Genomic DNA, 18585 nt, shown 5'->3' on the forward strand with positions numbered 1-18585 from the left:
GAGTTGCTTGAACTTCGTACGTCTGACTATTTGCATTCTGTGTTTCGTCTAGATGCTGAGAGAGTGGACATGGATGAATGGCGGGCAAGATTTCTCCAGCGATCTCTCCTAAGTGTCTTGTAACTGTACTCTTTTGTAATGTGGTACTCTGCTGCCCCTCTGTGGAGATGTGGGTGAAATACGTTCTGGTTTGATAAATAAGAGTCGATGATCATCCTTGGTCTGTTACTAGACGATGTTCGGGCTGTGAGATTTGCAAGTGACCAAACGGATGCGGACGTTTACAGAATAAACTTTTTTTGCCCGATATGTCAAAGTCAAAGTAATTGCCTTGGTGCATTTCACTTCACTAATGTATGTAGAATAAGGTACACAAAGAATGCACATGTATAATGAATATTTGGAGACAGTGCAAACCATCTATACTATTAGATATATAGACATATATATATATTTATATATATATATATATTTCACAAAACAGATGTGAATAACTTGGAAACAAGTGGGTAAATTTATGTTTCATCAAAATGTCTTTAAAAAAAGTCATTATTTTCCCCTTTTTTTTTTCAGTATGGAAATATTGTTGTAACTTTGCCATTGTTAAGATGTTCAATATTTGTACTGTTTTGTACTGTTTCTTAATTTACATTATCTTTAGACCAAAATGTATGTTAAGAAAATCTCAGGTGTCATTCACTCATGTATATTTTGATTTAATTATTAAGGCCTAAATGATGCTGTTGCAATGCTGAACAACCCTTTCCACAGATGTATACCTTCAATCTCAAGTCAAACTACACAAATAACAAAGTAGAACCATTCTCTGCTCTGGTTTGGTTTATGCAGCTGCTTCAATGTTTAAATAACAATGACGTTAAGATAGTTTTACAGATCATGTTGTTGAGGGGTTTCAGTGTAACCCCAAAATAAATTTGATACATTGCTATACTTGGCTTAGTTGTTGTAAACACTTCATTCCAAGTGACGTGTTGTCATAAAAATATCTAGATTTTGTGGAGATAAGAGCCAGAAAATATATTTTTTGTGAAAGAAAAAGGTTGAAATAATTAATAGAACCGGTTAAAAGAATGATTGAAAATTATTTTTACCATACATACAAATGACCATTTATTCTGTTGGTATTTTACATTCTTTATTAAATGAATTCAGTAAATCAGGGTGAGGTCCTGACTGGGGATTTTCTTTCAAAGAACAGCGAAGACAGGATTACAGGGCAAGAGAACAGTTACAGGACTAAAAAGAATAGACCCAACAAGTATATGACAGAGAAGTTAACAATCCCTGGTAACTAACCCGAAACAGAGGTTTTCAGGCAACTGTAGGTATACATTGTAAATGTTCACAAGGTTGAACATTAAATCCAAATATTGAACTGTTCTGTCAACCTAAAGGAATCAGTCTCTCTTTGTCAGTCCTGTTTACTCCAACTTGCATCGCATCTGTTTAAGTACTATTCTAAAGTGAACCTGCTGCTGTTCTGGAAGTGTAACCAAGCCCCCCTTTGGATCTAAAAGCACCAACTTCAAACTTCAGAGATTCCTTACCTGCCGTTATTGCCTATGTAATACAAATCAAAACTCTCTTATCTTATACATAATCTATTTCGGCAAAGGGAGGTGATAGTCAATTATACAGGTGCTTCATATCGATTGTGTGTGATAGATGGGAGGGATGCACACAGAGCCGTAGAATGCTCATGTATCAAATACATGCAAGATTCACTTCAAATTCAGCACTTGCGTTCTTAAAACTTGGATTGATATTAAGGTGGTATTAAGGCAAATAATTGTGTATATGTGTGTTTGTGTGTGTGTGTGTGTGCGTGGGAGGAGTCTTCGGTTTCGTTACATTTAGGGTCTTGGCTTATATTCTGAAAAAATGCATCTTTCTCTTGCTTTTTTCGTCAGCCTTCTTAAGACTCTTATGCTTCGAGTTCGAAACCCACGCCGACCTTGTGCCCTCCACTGTTGAAGTTCTTCCCATCAATCAGACCTGAGAGGGTGAGTTTCACTCCTGCAGAGAAGCAATGGAGGACCGAGGTCAGTCATGCTCAAACCATTTCTTGCATTCAGTGTCGTTTCGGAATTTTGGCCACAGCATGTTTAGAAAGGTAAGACACAGCAGGAGCCCTGGACTCACCTGGTCTGAGGGTTTGCGTGTAGCCTACTCCAACCATACAGGCGTTGTTCACTTTGGTCTGTGAGGAGGGGAATACAATCATCAGAACCTTGAATGTTTCACAATGTTTTAGGTGAGATTTAAACCTAAGGTAGGCAATTTATTTTAGAAGGATGTGTTGCCCTGTGGATCCATAAACTACGTATCCATATTGATGCATCATGGAGGCTGTGCTTACAGAGAGGAAGGTGTTCTTATCCAGCTGCTGTTTGGCTCCAATCTCAAAGCGTGTGTTGTTGCTGCCAGCGGTCCAGGACAGGTTGATTGCCATCTCAAGATTGCTGTTCACCTTCTGGTAAATGGACCCGCCGAACTCTGTCCCGTCGTTCCTGAAAAGCCCCCAAATCATCCAGCAAAATACAATATTATTAACATGTTGATACCCATTTCTGTGCCTGCCGGTTTCATTTCAATATTTTTGTTGTCCTTCAACCTCATCTTCATTTTCACATTCCTTCCCACTGAAACTCTCTCCCTTCCTCTCTCCTTCTCTCTCCTTTCCCTCGCCTCCTCTCAAACTCACACGTTGGTGTGGAGCTGGAAGTCTCCGGCCTTGTAGCCCAGGGCAAAGTTGTTCTTGGCCAGCTTGGACTTTGACGTGTCGAAGGCGATCTGGTAGCCCGCCAGCCAGCCCTCGTAGCCGAGCACGGCGGCTCCATGGACGGTGGGGCCGGCCATGTCGAAGTCCAGGTCGCAGCCCACGTTGACCAGCTCCCGCTTGTAGCTGGACTTCAGCTTGGCACTCTTCTTGCTGAAGGACGGGTAAGGAAGGGGCATATGTGATGGCAGAAGATCTCCCTTTTTTGTTTGTATAATTATCTTTATTATATAGTGTTCTTATTTTAAGAACGCTATATTTTATACTTACCCGGTGTTGGGCACAAATGATGTGTCCAAGCCCAGCTTCAGGCCCAGTGCCAGCTACAAACCCAGACACAAACAAACGGTTTAACAATATATCGATTAGATAAAAATGATCTCTCTTTGGCAATATCTTTCTGTTGATAGTAATTCATGGAAAATGCCATGTTTTCAACATGGCTAGGCCTGCCTAATCGGATGCGGAATGGAAGCAATAATAGCTTTGTTTAGGTACAGAAGCTAACACGCAAAAGATAATGCAATGTGTTTCAGAGGAACCCCGCAAAAAGCAGACCAAAAGGTAGGTGCTTCTGGCCTCACCTGGTCCTCCATGGTGATCTCCGTGGTCAGGGTGTTGTCAGTGTTCCACTTCTGGTTGAAGCTGAGGCCCAAGTCCTTCACTTTGTACTTGGTCTCCAGGTGACCCCCGGACTTCCCTGTGTCCGTGTTGTTGGAGCCGGACGTGGCAAACTCCTGACAGAGGGAAGGTCATTCAGGACATGGAGGATTATAACATGGATAATAACAATAGTGATGAGGATAATCCTACGATGCGAGGAGAACACAAGAAGCCACATAGGGGGGGTGACATTGCTATCTTGACACAAGGAAAGCACAGCTGTGGAAATCAGAAGCGTGGAGCAAAGGCAAACGAAGGAACGAGAGGGAAGAAACATCTCCGCATCTCCTCTGCTGTTCCATCCTTCTCACTGACTGGTTCTTATTCTTTTCATTGAAAAAAATAAAAAACACAGCTGAAGCCTAATGGGGGCTTCTTCTCATTCAATAGGAAGATGGCAGAGGTAGATGGGAGGGGATGGGAGGGTGTGTGACTGAGGCAGTGCTCAAAGGATCAGAGCAGGTGGGTCTGTAACAGGAGATCAGCGCGTGATAGCTATAGGAACTATTGCTGTAACGGAAAAGGCCACAGACACACACACACACACACACACACACATATACACATATAGACACACAACCCCTATCACCAGTTCACCCTGCAGTGAGGATATGAACACTAACAACCACGCACACACTCTTACCATCTGAAAGAAACCATCCATAGAGGTAGCAGAAAAAGGGAGAAAGACCAAAGTTAGGAAAGTAAGATACATACTTAGGTTTAATTTACTAACTATTCCTGCAGGACCAATGGGAAAGTCATTTGAAAAATAATCACTTTACAGGGAAGGATAGCAGTTTTAGGGTGTGGCACTTAGCACGAAAGGAAGCCTGTTGTTTCTACAAACAGAGCTATTTCTCCAACCTAGGACTGTCAGAACGAATATGGATCAGACAACCTTGGCATGCTAGCAAACAGTGAGTCACTTGAATCACACTCCTGTTCAGAGGAAGAGAAAAACAAGACTTACAACTCCGCTTTGAGACTTGGTCTTCAGGTCTAGTTTAACAACGCCAAAGCCTGAAAGAAGAAATGTAATTGTCTTTTTAAAAAGTAGGGCTAGGATGAAGAAGCAGCTGAATATTGGACCTAGATACTGTAAGTCCACTATAGATTTCCTTATTGCATGTACGTACCAATCACAAAAAAAATAATTGGAAAACTTTCCATGTCAATAATGAAAACTAGGAGCCTTTGCATGATTCAAATAAATTAATTATTGACTTTTTTACCATAGCCCTTGCTGAAGATATCTTTGGCAGATTTCCCAAGGTCTGAGTATGAAGGAGGAACAGCCATTGTGCCTGTGGAGACAAGGAAAAGTCCTATTTATAGAGCAACTAATAAAAACACCCGTAAACATGTTTCCATTCATACACACACACACATGACAAAGCATTACAGTTCTGTACACTCAAGTCTAGAAAGCAGAAACCAAAAAGACAATAAACTAATAGTAAATAATAAATGAATCATAGCAGCATCTAAGCTATCGGCTTGCACACAAAGCACTGTTTCCAGAGTGTCCATTAATGTTCCAGGTCAACATATAAATCAATCAATAAATTAATCCAAAAATCCATAGATGTGTTATGCCGGTGCTGGAGGGCCATCACTCTGATCGGAACATGTATCAACAACATTTCACCCCTTCCCCCAACATAATCCAATAAAGCAAGGCATTGCCTGGCCTAAGTCCATTAGCAATGGAACCAAAGTGGTCCACTTAATCAAATAGATTCTCTAAGGAAAACGCTGTTATACAGTGGGCCAAAAGTTAATACTGTATGCTAGCATCACTACATAAAATGAAGAGACAGCTGTGCAGGCCTTACTGCAATAGCAACACAAGCAGAAGCAGGTTTGGTTAAGTCAGCAAATTTCTTCTGCATAGCACTGCACACTAAGCTTTATACGGTCATCAGGGTCCTCGTCCGTGTGTATGTCCGTGTGTGTGTAGGTCCGTGTGTGTGTATGTTCTGGAAGGTCACTTTGCAGGCATACAGTCTTTATCCCTTTATCCTTCATGCCCCACAATCACTGATAGTCCCCAACAACCTCCGCCAACCTTAACTCTAAAGTGGTGGGTTTTCTTTCCCACGGAGCCGCAGGCGGTTATCCCAGAGCTCTCTTCTGTCCAAATCCTCATCCATTATGAATGGGAGTTACTATGGCCGAGTCAATGAAGAGAAGGCATGACCCGAGGACCCTGATGACTGGTCTCAGGGCTCTCCCCCCCCGCCCTGCCACTCACCAGGAGCAGACGGGCGGTGGCAGCATGTTCCGCAGGGGCTTTTGCTCACCACCTCCTTCTTGCATGTTCCCTTCATTTGCTCAGGCAGACTTTTCTCGGCCATGACTCTCTCTTTACAGGAGGGACAATGGAAGGCATGGAGAAAGCATTCGTGAGCCATTATCACAACGTGTTACATGTACATATGTACGTTGAGGAGGACTCAGAACCGTATCCTCCTAAAGAGGTCCTTTGCTCTCGGCGCGACTGACCTCTTATCTACGTAGCTGGGCTCTGGTGGACTCTTGCAACACACACAATATAACAATGGCCCATCGGTTGGTTCATGCACTTTTTGCACTAGATGTGCACATACCTTGCACTGTATATGGCCCTTGTGTTGCCTTTGTTTTTTGTACAGTATCAGTAGCATCAGTATCACTTATAAAATTTTGTGTAATATATACCAACTTTGATTTGTAGTTTAAATCAATATACTGTGTCGCTTATTCTCCCTCCAACCTTATGGACCGTTGGAGGGAGCGTATGAAGGACCGTATGAAGTGCAACATGTTCACACAATATTATCTGCCTTTACACTTTTGTTTTTTCAAAGGTCTATAGCTTGACTCCTACTGTCCTGAGTCTTACACCGACTGGATGGATCCCCCCCCCCCCCCCCCTCTTAAATCATGTTCTGTAATGTGGTCCCGGTGTGACCTCTGTGCTTCAACAGAGGTCCCCCCAGGAGAGACGGCTAGCTAGATCTGAGTAGACATTGTGCTGACCTTGTCCTCCCTGTAATGTCTTTCATAGTTATCTCAATCTTTATTTCTTAATAACCTTTCTCTACTATAACATTGCTCAACACTTTCACCCGTCTGGTTCCTAATCACTTCCAGTCTTACTGTAGTCCACCAGCACCCTTTAGCTATTTTTAGAACAGGTGAACATGATATGTTCTCCCTTGTGACCAATAGTGGTCAAAATGGTGGCTCTTTTCCCCCATTTGGATAATTCAATTGTGTACTGAAAATACCTGAGAATTTTAACAGATACAATAGAAGACAAACTCAGAAATTGTTTCAAATGCCATCCAATTCAAAATGCCTGTCTTCTATCACCGGTTCTGCAACACCTGACAAATATCGTGCAGCAACAACAGAGTCATTAAAAACACCAAGTGGGTCATCCAGTTATTAGAAAATGTATTAAAATTGCAATAACTTATAACATACTATATAATCTTTGGCAAATGTGTATGACCGTATGTGTACACAAACACACCATTGCACTAGAGGGGGAAACTTGTAAGGTGGATATATAGGCGAAATGTTACAGAAGGTCAAAACTAGTCAGATTACAGCAAGAGAATGCATGGACTGAATGAACAGGGTAGAGCCTATTGAGGCCTACCTCCCACCACCCAAAAATATGGAGGGTCACAATAGTTTGTTTAATGACTATTTGTAATATTACATTTTTATTCTAGACTGAAAAAAAATCAAGAAATTATTTCTGAATTTTGTATAGCTTGATGTTTAATCCTATTCACATTTATTTATGTATTGTATATAATCGTCAATGCAGACCAAGTTTGATTATCATTAAGATCCAATGACAAATATTATCTAAAATACAACGAGGATGGCATCAGGGTAGCCACAATAGTCTATATAGGAGGTCGAACTATGGACTTCGAGCTGCAAAATAAACGTTCAGATAACAACCTAAACCAATGGAATGGGCCCTATTGATGCGCATATGGGAATGCTTTTCAGCCTATTCAAATGTAGATTGTATAATTCTTATCGTTTTGGTATTTCCTCTTAAATTCATAATTAACAGTGATATTTTGAAAGTTTCTAACGTTGCCTCCACCCCAAGTATGTAGGCAGCACCCTTTTCCAAATAAATCTATCTGGTGATTACGCAGTCCTCTTGACTGTAAATTATATCATAGAATAATCCAGACAATACCCTATCTAGAACTTGCTATCCACCATACCTATTTGCAATAGTTTAAATAGTATTTGTATTCCTTTAACTAACACAACTCTAACACTAAAGTGTAAAATACGCGACGAGCCTGACTTTGCAATGTAGCCCATGACACTCACATGCAGCTTACTTTTTCTTCGCACACTTAACGTTATCTCCATGACAAGAATGATATTACTTAAGTAGACAGTAAACAAATTACTACCCTCTTACAGTATATAGACATTATACTAGAAAACATACCGTACCTTTTTTTGAGGCGAATCGCTCTTTAACAATATGAAGTATCCCGCTACAGGGCACAGCGAAGGAGAAATTGACTCAGACTGGGCATGCGCAACCAATGGCTCCTAGGGGCGGGGTCGTAAAGCGGTAGCTTGTCATACAACCTTTCAAAGAATAACGGTGGATTGAAAGTTAGCCATACATAAATCTTTTGAAGAATGAATTGAAAGAATTATTAAAATAATCCAATCAAAAAGTTATTCAAAAAAGTAAGCTGTTAAACGACCTATTTGATACATGATAGGCCTAAACACAGCCCACATTTATTTTCTTACCCTTTTGGTATATTAATATAATAATTGTATGATGAATCCTGAAAATATAAATTATTATTGGTTATTATTTTTTATATTTTATTCAGGCAATTATCTAGTAGTAGTACACTCTAATTTCAATACCCATTACCCACCACCAGAGGATTATCCGATAGCATAGCGCTACAGTGTAGCGCTACTATTGTAGCAGGATTACTACATTAGAATATAACTCCTAGAGCAATTCAAATGTTGAATTGTTGAGTAATGTAGTAATTATATTACTACATTAAATATGTATATTGTTGCCTTGAACATCCCTATTTGAGTTAAGCCTGTTTCAGAGAATATTGTGCGTTTATGTGATTAGCACCCTTGAGCTCATAGGTTTAGCTCCCAGTCACATTCTGTATGATCTACCTCTGTGGGCAGCTCAGCCGTTTCCATGGTGACAAATCATGCAGGTGTTGTTGATGCCACAGCGTCGTCAAACTCCACGGGTTGGATCGTCTAAAGCTAATAAAGGTAACACCCTTAACGTTATTCGTTTCTTTAAACACACGTGTTCGCGACTATTTAAACGTTAAACGCTGAAGATAAGATACAAGATACGAGCATTCGTTGCAAGATAGAGGCCCAGGCGATTGCGTTATATAATAAGCTATAAACAAAATACACCAACCCATCAATGCCCTAAGCTATATTTAACCACTAACATTGCCAAGCTCTTAGTTTTATGACGTGCGAAGGACCGTCGAAGATATATGGGCCAATCCCACCAGACCCATCGCTTTTCCCCGACTACTACAAACGACCTGCTTCTGGTAAGATACCCTATAAGATAAGAACAAATGGCGACACAAACATCCAAACAAATATGTCACTGCATGAATATAAAATTAAATATTTGTAGCACTTTTCAGCCCGGGGGCGGTTAGAAGGACATTCTGATGGGACTTTAGCGCTGCTGTCAGGGCCGCTGGCCCCAGACCCAGGGCTCCACCCTGAGTGCTACAGTTGTCGTGACCCACCACGTCCTCCGCGAATTGGTCGCAATGCCACCCACATCCTGGAGCGTGGACAGAGGGGTGTAGTGGGAGCACTACTTAAATTGGAGGGTGTTTCCTTCAGCCCAAGCACTCCTAAACAAAGTATGACGATCGTATTTGTTTCTTTGATTATATCCGTAAAAAGATACGACATTAAGTAATAATGGCACAGGGACCAGTATCCATCCGCCACTGCATGCTGCTTTCTGGTGTGGGCTCACAAAGCTTGTTCAAATAATTGTTTAAAAATTCAATGCATCTTTAACACATCAATAATGGTTACATTTTTACACAATTATTTTCACTCCTGTTTCTGCACAATTAAAAGTATTAAAGTTGTATTTTCCACAGTAATTTTGACCTCTACTTGGTGCCCCTGCCCTCAGAACAGTTTATGCGTGATTATGGAAAAGAGAACATAAAGCGTCTGAGGGAGATCCAGAGGCGCTGCAAAGAACAGGAGGCTGTCCGAGTGAATTCACAGCCTGTCCCAGTGAAAGCACTCTGGAGCTCCGCCAAATACCAGAACATCCCATCCAGGGTGATGGCCGAGCTACAAGTATGGTCATCTGTATGGACTTTTGGATTTAGTTTAAAATGAATGAACCATGCGTTTTTTCTTCTAATCAACTCAACTCTTTTGTATGCAGGAATCTGGCTCCCATCCGAAGCCACAGTGTCAGACATTTCTGAGGGGGCATTCTAGCTGTGCATCCGCTGGACCTGTCGGTATACATCGCCGCACCTCAGTTTCTGCTCTGCGACATCCAGATCCCCGCAACAATGCAGGCGACGAGAACCAACCAGTAAAAAAAACAGAAAAATTATCTTAAGGGCTCTTGGATCATTCACACAAAACAGACACGTAGATTAGCATCCTAACGTGCATAGCTTTGACTTTTAACCACGTATTTACAGTTAGAAATCCAGGGAAAGAGCGTGGACTTCATCAGACACAATGCAAGAGCTGCAGGGAAGGTGGTTCTCCGTCGATCCCAGTCTTTGACTAACCTCAAAGACAAGCCGGTCCCAAGTGCCGTGAAGGGCCAGGTGCCTCAGTAGTGAGTATGGTTCAGCTCCATTTAACATATTTGATAAAAAACCAAACCAGATACATTGGCTTCATTTTTGGCTTCTGCTTTGTTTTTGTTTACCTAACACGGATGCGTTAAGTCTGGAGAAGAGGAAGGAACAGTGGCGTAAAGAGAAGGAAGAGAAGAAGAAGATTGCGCCGGACTCGACCATCCCTCCTGGGCACACGTTAATGACTGAGGGGGAGAGACGGGATACACTGCAATCGCTCAAAGAGAGTATGTTTGGATGTAGATCTACTCTGGAGTTACTCCAAGTGTTATTATTGTAACTTTCTTTAACTATAACTATGAGATTTATTTGCCACTATTTCCCTACATTGTTACAAGGACAAATAACCCTTTATCATTTAAACTAACCTGAACTAAACAATCAAACTAAGCACTGCTAGAGTGGTGTATATGTACAGGAGCCAGAAATATCATTAGACATCCCATTCTGCTTTTCTATATGAAGGAAGGGGAACATTGAAAACAACAAGAATGAGGCTTATCAGGCCGCTCTGACCTATCTATCTATATTTCTCCTCAGGCCACAAGACCCTGGTGAAGGAGCTGCTGTCTCTCCCGGTCCGGGCAGATAGTCTGAGTATACGTTCCCGTCGCACTCAGCTTGATCGCAGGCTGTCTGAAATGGAAGAGGCGATAAAAATATTTTCAAGGGACAAAGTGTTCGTCAAAACTGATTCATAGAAATGGTTGCGTGAAACACTACTAGTACTGCGTTGGATCACTGTAGTGGTTTAGTTATGTTGTACATAGTGTTCCATTGAAGTTGCATCATCTTACTTTTTTATTCTTAATTATTTTGAATTAAGATAATTAGTATACACTTTTTGAAAGTCTGGTTTATTTGTATGTTTTTCATAACATGCTTAAGCATTTATTTAATTTAGCTATGGAAGTCCCCAGTCTATACAGGTTGTTTGGAAAACCTAGTGCTGCCAAAACACTTTGGAGCATGCCATTGCCAGCAACATGAGATTGGAAGAAATTATTCATTGTTGAGATGCATTATAAAGAGTTGATATGCACCATCGATAGTAATTGTATGTATGGTAAATCTAAATACATTTGGATTATAGAGCTTTCAATTAAAATTGTATTATTGGATTATGATTTCAAATATAAGTGCATTACACTGCAGATCTTACAGTTTTTCTCAATTGTTTAAACATGTTTTCTGATACTATAGTAGTAGCTATATAGTATAAAAACTGTTGCCATATTGTAATACCATACTGTGAATATATCATATCAATATTGCAATGACACAATTGTATCAGAATAGGATATAATGCATATTTGATCCAATGAACTCCAATGGGCTAAACTCACAATCCCAGCTTCCCAGAGTCATACTGATGCTGTAACATTGTTCTCACAATGCACCAATGTTACCTATTTTGGTAAATTACAGTACTGTAATTGCACTGATAAGTAAAATGAAAAAAGAAGTTCGAAATGTTTACTCTTTTGAGGATGTACTGATGAAATCAGTACATCAGTACAGAAAAAAGTACAAGAGCAAAAAGGTAACAAATCAATTTTTTTTTTTTACTGTAATACAGTAAAAAGTTCAGCTGAACTGACTGCAAAAAAATAAATAATAATGTAAATGAGGTGAAACAGATCTACATGTAAATCATGTATCTCACCTCCAATCCTGATCAGGCCAAAGGACCATATCTACAACACAGTAGAGCTCACCGAGTCCTCTTTAATGCTCTGACACATGATTGAAGTGTTTTGCCAGTTGAGTTTGAACAGGTGCAGTGAGTTCGACTTATTGGTAATTAGTTGTTGCGTTTCGAAGGCCAGTGTGATCCAGGTGAACCAAGTGTGCTAAATGATGAGATTTGTGCTTAGAGTTTAGCAAAAATGTGAAAACGAGAGTTTAGCAGTCTGGAGTCTTGTAGTTGATACATGAGCGTCAAGTTTTCAGAATTGTGTGCATATAGTTCCATTGGTATACTATCGAGAAGAACTGTAATCGGGTGAATTTGTTTAACTTTCCCTGAATAAATGAGAATCTTTGTAATAATTTTTGGTTTTGGACACAACTACACATGTTTATTTTTTATAGGAAGCTTCTTGTTATCAGACAGCCAAATTAAATAAATGTTACATTGTATTGAATATTTGAAGAAAACGTTATTGACGTAAGTGATGTACGTATTACGTCTTACGTAGGCGAAAGTCCTTCCACCAATCGTCGCCCTTTCATTGTTTTGTCTCAAACAGGCTAATGTGTTAGCAACCAAGAACACAGCAGTCGTCTACTTCTTCATCACATCCAACCCTTGAACAACATAAATTATTAAATTACATTTCATTGAACAAAGAACCGACGATGAGTAAGAGGAAAGCACCCCAGGAATCGCCCAATGAAGGAATAACAGACTTTCTTGTCGGTACGTGAAGGGTATTCGGGTAGTTGGGCTAATCTAACAATAGTCAATCTCAATTTATTTGGTTTGGTACGGTTTAGGATTTATGCTGTATATACTTGATTTAGTTTGAATATACGCTGCATAATAAGTAGTAGCACATTTCCTTTGCTGTTGAGGGAGGTCATGATTGTGCAATGCATGTAGGCTGCCTGTCCTTTTACATCGACTGTTTTTTAACGTTAGCTGACGTGCCATTTCAACCAGAAGACAGAATATTGCATTCTCAAATTGCAAATGGCTAAATGTTTATTTGCTAAATTATCTGTTTGTATTTTGATTCCAGAACTGGCAAATTATGAGAAAAATGTAAACAGAGCGATACACAAGTATAATGCCTACCGGTAAGATGTTAATGAATACCACTACAAATCGTTCCTGACTATACATGTACAGTACAACTATACAAACCATTTGCTTCCTAATGTTTTCATTTATTCAATATATTTGGTATGCTTTTATTAGGAAGGCAGCATCGACTATTTCGAAGTACCCAGAGAAGATCAAAAGTGGTACAGAAGCGAAGAAATTGGTATGTACGCTTCACCAATGTCAAGTTTATGTAAACATTCATAAACACTGACGTTGGTGCATGGAGAGGTTTCCAAATGTACATTGAACTATCATCACGCTGGTCCACTATTTACATTGTACACAGCTTGGTGAAACATAGCTTGGTTCTCTTTTGGAATGGATAATATGCATTAGGAATCGGTTGTATATATCGGGCTTACTTATGATTTCACTTAAGCATAAGCATTTCCTTCCATTCAAATACAACAATAGCTCATTATAGTGATGGTAACAATTGAGCAAATACCCATTGGCTACACATATCTTTTATATAAAATTTGTATTTTAAAGGCTTTCACAACTCAGTTGATAAAGCAATTGTCTCAATTTACTCTCATTATGCTGGTTACAGTACACGGCAGCTAAAATCAAGAATATGGACGCTATCTTGCATAAATATTGCACATGTATATAAAGTGTTCTTTCCCAACCTACAACAGGAAGGTGTGGGACAAAAAATTGCGGAAAAGATTGATGAGTTTCTGCAAACGGGCACATTAAGGAAATTGGACAAGGTTAATTTTCATAATTTGATTAAGATATTTATGATCAACCTATTTATTTCCACTAACATTAAAAACTGAAGTCTTACCCGAATTGTCCATCTTTTTAGATACGGAATGACGACACGAGCTCATCCATCAATTTCCTCACAAGAGTTACTGGAATTGGGTATGTCCAAGTGTATATCACCGCAAAAAACAGATTGAATCATGCAATTCGCCTAAGCACAATGCACTAGTAGTAGCAGAGCTATAGGGTCTTTATTTGTAATCCTTAATCATTCAAATGTTTCTCTCTTCCAAGGCCTGCTGCTGCCAGGAAGTTCTTTGAGGACGGAGTGAAGACACTTGAAGGTAACATTTCACTGTGGTCTGCTTATTCAGTGATAGCCACTAGGAATATCTCAGATTGTTAGAAATTGGAGGATTTGACCAAGGACTACTTCAGTAAACTTAGCGTATTTTGATGGAGAAAGTTGTGCCAATGTAGATGTAAAGGTACATATTCATCCTTCTGTGACTTTTCTTTAGATTTGAAAAATATTGAAAGCAAATTGAACCATCACCAGCAGATCGGCCTCAAGTAAGTGCAAAACAAATCCTATTTTCTAAATTTTAGCTTTGAGGAATGAATCAAGATGTGCTCTAAAACATATTTGTGGACTGAGAACACAAAAAATACTGTGATTTCTCTTAGGTACTTTGAGGAGTTTGAAAAGAGGATTCCACGGGAAGAGATGGAGAAAATGGAAGTGAGTATACACTAAAACTGTATACACAGTATATGTATCCTCTCTCCCCCCCCTCGTTAATAAAAGATTATTTTTGACTCATGTTCGCATTTGTTTAGACTTTGATTCAAGCCGAACTGAAGACTGTAGGCACAGAATACATTGGAACCATCTGTGGAAGCTACCGAAGAGGTAACATGATTGTTTAGTGAATATATTACCTGTCTGTTTCTGTTAATTTGCAAATACAAATAAAATGCCTCATCTTTGTTGCAATATGTTAAACATTATCAGGTGCACCCTCAAGTGGTGATATTGATATCCTGCTGACCCATCCAAACTACACCGCTGAGTCTGAGAAGCAGGTGAGTCAATGTGATTTCATAAAGGTCTGCATTAAGGGGTGCTAATATCATATTTGTATTTTCTGTCTTTCTCCCTTAACATATTATTTGATTGCATTTTTTTCTTCCCAAACAGCCAAAGCTCCTGCATGCAGTTGTGGAACATTTTGAGTCCATTGGATTCATAACGGACACCCTTTCCAAAGGAGACACCAAATACATGGTGTGGTTAATAATGTACCTACCGTAATCTGCATTGTGTAGAACATGTGCTATTGCCGATGGTACCAAAAATGAAGTCAATACTTCTGGTTTTTCCCAGGGTGTCTGCCAGTTGCAGAAGAGTGCTGCTGATGAGGAGGAGGAGGAGGAGGAAGCGTTCCTCCACAGACGAATTGACATTAGGTGATCACATGTCAATTATTTGTCTTTTTATTCTAAAGATTGGAAATGCTGCATAATTGTACTAACTTGGGCATCTCTTCTCAGGTTAATTCCTAAGGATCAGTACTATTGCGGTGTTCTCTATTTCACTGGGAGCGACATCTTCAACAAGACCATGAGAACTCATGCATTGGAGAAGGGCTTCACTCTCAATGAGTACACTATCAGACCACTCGGTGTCACTGGTGAGTTGCAAACAACCATTTGTAGAAATGAAGACCAATATGTGTTAAATGGAATAAATAATGAATGACCGAATGAATCTTCTGTCTGTAGGAATGGCGGGTGAGCCTCTGATGGTGGATAGTGAGAGGGATATCTTTGAGTACATCCAGTACAAATACAGAGAGCCAAAGGAGCGCAGCCAGTGAAGCGAAAGCCAATATATATTTGTATTACAACCATTTACCTTCCACAAAGGTGCTAAGCGAGTTTGATACATTTTCTTTATATAGATGGGAATGTGGGTTTTAATTGTCTTTTGAGTTTCCTTTTGCATGTTTTGTGTATCAGTGGATTTTTTTAAATCAGGAAACTATTGAAATTGGAAAGTAACTGTTTACTAGGCTCACAATCATGAATAGAATCTCTTATTTAGTATTTATAAAGAAATCTCTTTTGGAGGGGGTTAACTACATGGTTGTTACATAGACTAGGAACCCTGAATATGTATGAAGTTTGAAAATCATGTCTACTTTTGTTCCCTACTTTGTTTCTATATCTAGTGCCCCTAGTACATTATGGACTCATCAAACTGCAATTGTTTTTTGTCTAATTTTCCTTCAACCCGGGGTACTGGCCAATTTGCCAGTAACCCAATTTGTTTAATCTAGTTGTGTGAACAGGTTATGAAGTTGATTCCATTAACAATACCATTGCATTGTAAAAAAAGTCCATGCTTGTTTTATTTCAGTGGATACGCTCAACTATTTGAAGAACGTAAACCGTTTGACACATATATATATGATGGTACTTTGGCAAAACATTTTTTGGTGTATGAATTGAAACAGTTCCAGGTCTATTTTAATAGGTTGACTATCATCTATTAAGCTGTTGTATAAATGTGTTTAATTTCTTCTGGTAGCATTTATCAGGGACCAAACTGGTAAATTGTTCAGATATTGCAACCGAAAGATGATAAACTCTTCTGACTCAAATAAAACTCAAGTCTAAAACAACATGGCCTGCATATTCATTATGAGCAGCAGGATCGATTTAATGACACCTGTTGAAAATAAAATAACAAAACAGCCCAGCTGAATTAATCGGTAATATTATAAACAAGGTATGGTTATTTTATGAGTATTTTAATAAATAATAGTTCGAACGGGCAGCTAGTTTAACTTGTGTTATTTACATCGGTTCCCCGGGCAACGTGACAGTAACCGCTAAGCATTGTGGGTTGAAATAGAATGCAGACACAAATACCAGAAAACACACGAGAATCAGCCAATAGAATTAGCTTGTAGCTTACTCGCAACCAATCGGACGAGGTCGAGAAATCATTCTCTGGCAGTTACACACCCACGTTAATTTCGTGTCAACCACTTCGCGGGAGTTGCTGTAAGAGAAATCGTTTCTTCAAAGTAGAAAAACATCTACGTAAAACTAGTAGGTATTTCAATGATTTGGCGTGAACGTGATAGTCGTTTTATTATTAACAATCATCACTGTTAGCGAATTTGTATTGTATTTCTACTTATACTGAAGGATCTGCAAACTAACGTCTGTCGAATTCGTGCTCATTCATCGGTTTACTGGCGCTGCATGGTGGCCGTACACACTGCTAGTTATTATAACTCAATCCTGCAATACCACATTACGGTACGCATTCATACATCGACCATGGGATTCTAGACTGAAGAATAATTCTGTCTGTGCTAAATAACTTGCAAATACAATGTGCTACGGTTTCAATTAGCAGGACGCTTTTATCGTAATCTACGGCCGCTGTTTTACAATCCTCGGGAAAATGTCGATACGATACGTCGAGATGGTAGTATTCGATATCTGGCGTTTCCATAGAAACGAACGTCGAGCGCACCTTCCCTGGTGCTGATGGAAGTTGTTATGCAACATAAGTGGAAATGGTGCGTTCTAGTGGATGTCATGCGTTTGTTATTATGTAATGCTAGTGTTGGCCTTTGGGCTATAATGTTTTCCGTGCAAATCTTAGATGAGGTGTTTGTCACGATGCGAGGGTGAATACGAAATGTCTGCAGCTTTACTATGCGATGAGATGTTTAGACTTAAGGGCAAATGACTTTGCATTAAACAAGTTCAGTTCCTTATATGGCTTTTTGTTTTGTTTCCAGGGCAACTATGTCTGACAGAAAAGCAGTGATCAAAAATGCCGACATGTCTGAGGAGATGCAGCAGGACGCTGTTGAATGTGCCACCCAGGCCCTTGAGAAGTATAACATCGAGAAAGACATCGCTGCATACATAAAAAAGGTGACACCCCCGCCTCCTCTGCCACAACACCACTTTAAGCAACAATATTACGAACGTTATGCTTGACTACAAATGTCTAGTTTGACAGCATTTGCTAAGTATGACCCTTCAATGAGTACATTTCTCCCAAGTTTTATAATTACGATATATTCTAGTGGGCCAATGATAAAACGTGGTTATTGATGTATTCATTAGCAAACGCCTTAAGTTGTGTACGGTCAATAAATGCAATACAATTTTTAAAATGTATCTTAAGATTTAGGACCTATATATATTTCAATGTGAACAGGTTGTCAATAAATATTTATCCATTCCTTACAGGAGTTCGACAAGAAGTTCAACCCCACTTGGCATTGCATTGTTGGCAGGAATTTTGGCAGCTACGTGACGCATGAAACAAAGCATTTTATCTACTTCTACTTGGGTCAGGTCGCAATACTCCTGTTCAAATCTGGTTGAAGAAAGAAGTCCGGTATGACCAATAAAACGGACTAATTTTACAGCAAGGCTCTCATCATTCCTGATCAACGGGCTCCGCCTTTTTCTGTGCTGCTTTCTACTGTTGTGGAGGGGTGTGGGGGTTGCAATGTAATAAACGCTAAATACGTGTATTTATTTTTGTCATGTTACATTTGACATTTCAGTTTTTTAAATTAAAGCATACCCGTTTGCCTCTTTCAATTGTCTGCCTTTACGACCAATTCAAT

The 18585-nt window shown here is 39.6% G+C and overlaps 5 protein-coding genes across 10 annotated transcripts in view; 4 read left to right on the plus strand and 1 right to left on the minus strand.

Annotated features, from left to right (window-relative positions):
- ikbkb (inhibitor of nuclear factor kappa B kinase subunit beta) overlaps window positions 1-956 on the plus strand; it is a 15662-nt gene extending 14706 nt beyond the window's left edge. For all 4 annotated transcript variants that reach the window (XM_060054402.1, XM_060054403.1, XM_060054401.1 and 1 more), the window contains exon 22: window positions 53-956. In XM_060054402.1, the coding sequence (XP_059910385.1) occupies window positions 53-112 (60 nt within the window). In that variant the 3' untranslated portion in view covers window positions 113-956. The remainder of the gene's footprint in view (window positions 1-52) is intronic.
- A 174-nt stretch (window positions 957-1130) lies between these two features.
- Window positions 1131-8089, minus strand: vdac3 (voltage-dependent anion channel 3). Of its 2 annotated transcripts, XM_060054408.1 has the most exons (10): window positions 7949-8089; window positions 5721-5831; window positions 4699-4770; window positions 4437-4486; window positions 3385-3537; window positions 3071-3123; window positions 2726-2953; window positions 2381-2531; window positions 2164-2221; window positions 1131-2037 (listed from the first exon to the last, which is right to left on the minus strand). In XM_060054408.1, exons 2-10 carry the CDS (start codon window positions 5821-5823, stop codon window positions 1946-1948), a joined length of 960 nt encoding a protein of 319 aa, XP_059910391.1. In that variant the 5' UTR covers window positions 5824-5831; window positions 7949-8089; the 3' UTR covers window positions 1131-1945. The 2 variants fall into 2 exon arrangements, with proteins under 2 accessions (XP_059910391.1, XP_059910392.1); XM_060054409.1 differs by lacking the exon at window positions 5721-5831.
- A 313-nt stretch (window positions 8090-8402) lies between these two features.
- enkd1 (enkurin domain containing 1) lies at window positions 8403-12423 on the plus strand. 2 transcript variants are annotated; one of them, XM_060054405.1, is made up of 8 exons: window positions 8403-8764; window positions 8965-9063; window positions 9163-9390; window positions 9675-9847; window positions 9939-10094; window positions 10207-10349; window positions 10462-10598; window positions 10912-12423. In XM_060054405.1, exons 1-8 carry the CDS (start codon window positions 8698-8700, stop codon window positions 11070-11072), a joined length of 1164 nt encoding a protein of 387 aa, XP_059910388.1. In that variant the 5' UTR covers window positions 8403-8697; the 3' UTR covers window positions 11073-12423. The 2 variants fall into 2 exon arrangements, with proteins under 2 accessions (XP_059910388.1, XP_059910389.1); XM_060054406.1 differs by having other exon boundaries at window positions 8972-9063.
- A 163-nt stretch (window positions 12424-12586) lies between these two features.
- Window positions 12587-16602, plus strand: polb (polymerase (DNA directed), beta). Its single transcript, XM_060054407.1, has 14 exons — window positions 12587-12793; window positions 13116-13173; window positions 13295-13361; window positions 13843-13917; window positions 14016-14074; window positions 14210-14259; window positions 14437-14488; window positions 14603-14657; window positions 14756-14828; window positions 14931-15001; window positions 15117-15203; window positions 15303-15385; window positions 15470-15609; window positions 15701-16602. Exons 1-14 carry the CDS (start codon window positions 12733-12735, stop codon window positions 15793-15795), a joined length of 1026 nt encoding a protein of 341 aa, XP_059910390.1. The 5' UTR covers window positions 12587-12732; the 3' UTR covers window positions 15796-16602.
- Window positions 16603-16878: 276 nt separating this feature from the next.
- On the plus strand, window positions 16879-18559 carry dynll1 (dynein, light chain, LC8-type 1). Its single transcript, XM_060054413.1, has 3 exons — window positions 16879-17035; window positions 17740-17878; window positions 18200-18559. The coding sequence occupies exons 2-3, from the start codon at window positions 17747-17749 to the stop codon at window positions 18335-18337; spliced, it is 270 nt and encodes an 89-aa protein (XP_059910396.1). The 5' UTR covers window positions 16879-17035; window positions 17740-17746; the 3' UTR covers window positions 18338-18559.
- The last annotated feature ends 26 nt before the right edge of the window (window positions 18560-18585 follow it).

This window comes from Gadus macrocephalus, chromosome 6, assembly GCF_031168955.1.
Source record: "Gadus macrocephalus chromosome 6, ASM3116895v1".
Taxonomy (NCBI): Eukaryota; Metazoa; Chordata; class Actinopteri; order Gadiformes; family Gadidae; genus Gadus; species Gadus macrocephalus.

Excerpts from the sequence above, each read along its gene's own strand:
- dynll1 (XM_060054413.1), top strand. The coding sequence starts at position 17,747 with ATGTCTGACAGAAAAGCAGTGATCAAAAATGCCGACATGTCTGAGGAG. Across the intron at positions 17,879-18,199 it reads TCGCTGCATACATAAAAAAG|GAGTTCGACAAGAAGTTCAA; the intron begins GTGACACCCCCG and ends CATTCCTTACAG.
- vdac3 (XM_060054408.1), bottom strand. The coding sequence starts at position 5,823 with ATGGCCGAGAAAAGTCTGCCTGAGCAAATGAAGGGAACATGCAAGAAG. Across the intron at positions 3,538-4,436 it reads CCAAGTCTCAAAGCGGAGTT|GAGTTTGCCACGTCCGGCTC; the intron begins GTAAGTCTTGTT and ends TCCCTCTGTCAG. Across the intron at positions 2,222-2,380 it reads ATAAGAACACCTTCCTCTCT|ACCAAAGTGAACAACGCCTG; the intron begins GTAAGCACAGCC and ends CCCTCCTCACAG.
- enkd1 (XM_060054405.1), top strand. The coding sequence starts at position 8,698 with ATGCAGGTGTTGTTGATGCCACAGCGTCGTCAAACTCCACGGGTTGGA. Across the intron at positions 10,095-10,206 it reads CAGGCGACGAGAACCAACCA|TTAGAAATCCAGGGAAAGAG; the intron begins GTAAAAAAAACA and ends ACGTATTTACAG. Across the intron at positions 10,599-10,911 it reads ACTGCAATCGCTCAAAGAGA|GCCACAAGACCCTGGTGAAG; the intron begins GTATGTTTGGAT and ends ATTTCTCCTCAG.
- polb (XM_060054407.1), top strand. The coding sequence starts at position 12,733 with ATGAGTAAGAGGAAAGCACCCCAGGAATCGCCCAATGAAGGAATAACA. Across the intron at positions 14,658-14,755 it reads AAGAGATGGAGAAAATGGAA|ACTTTGATTCAAGCCGAACT; the intron begins GTGAGTATACAC and ends GCATTTGTTTAG. Across the intron at positions 15,204-15,302 it reads AAGGAGACACCAAATACATG|GGTGTCTGCCAGTTGCAGAA; the intron begins GTGTGGTTAATA and ends GGTTTTTCCCAG.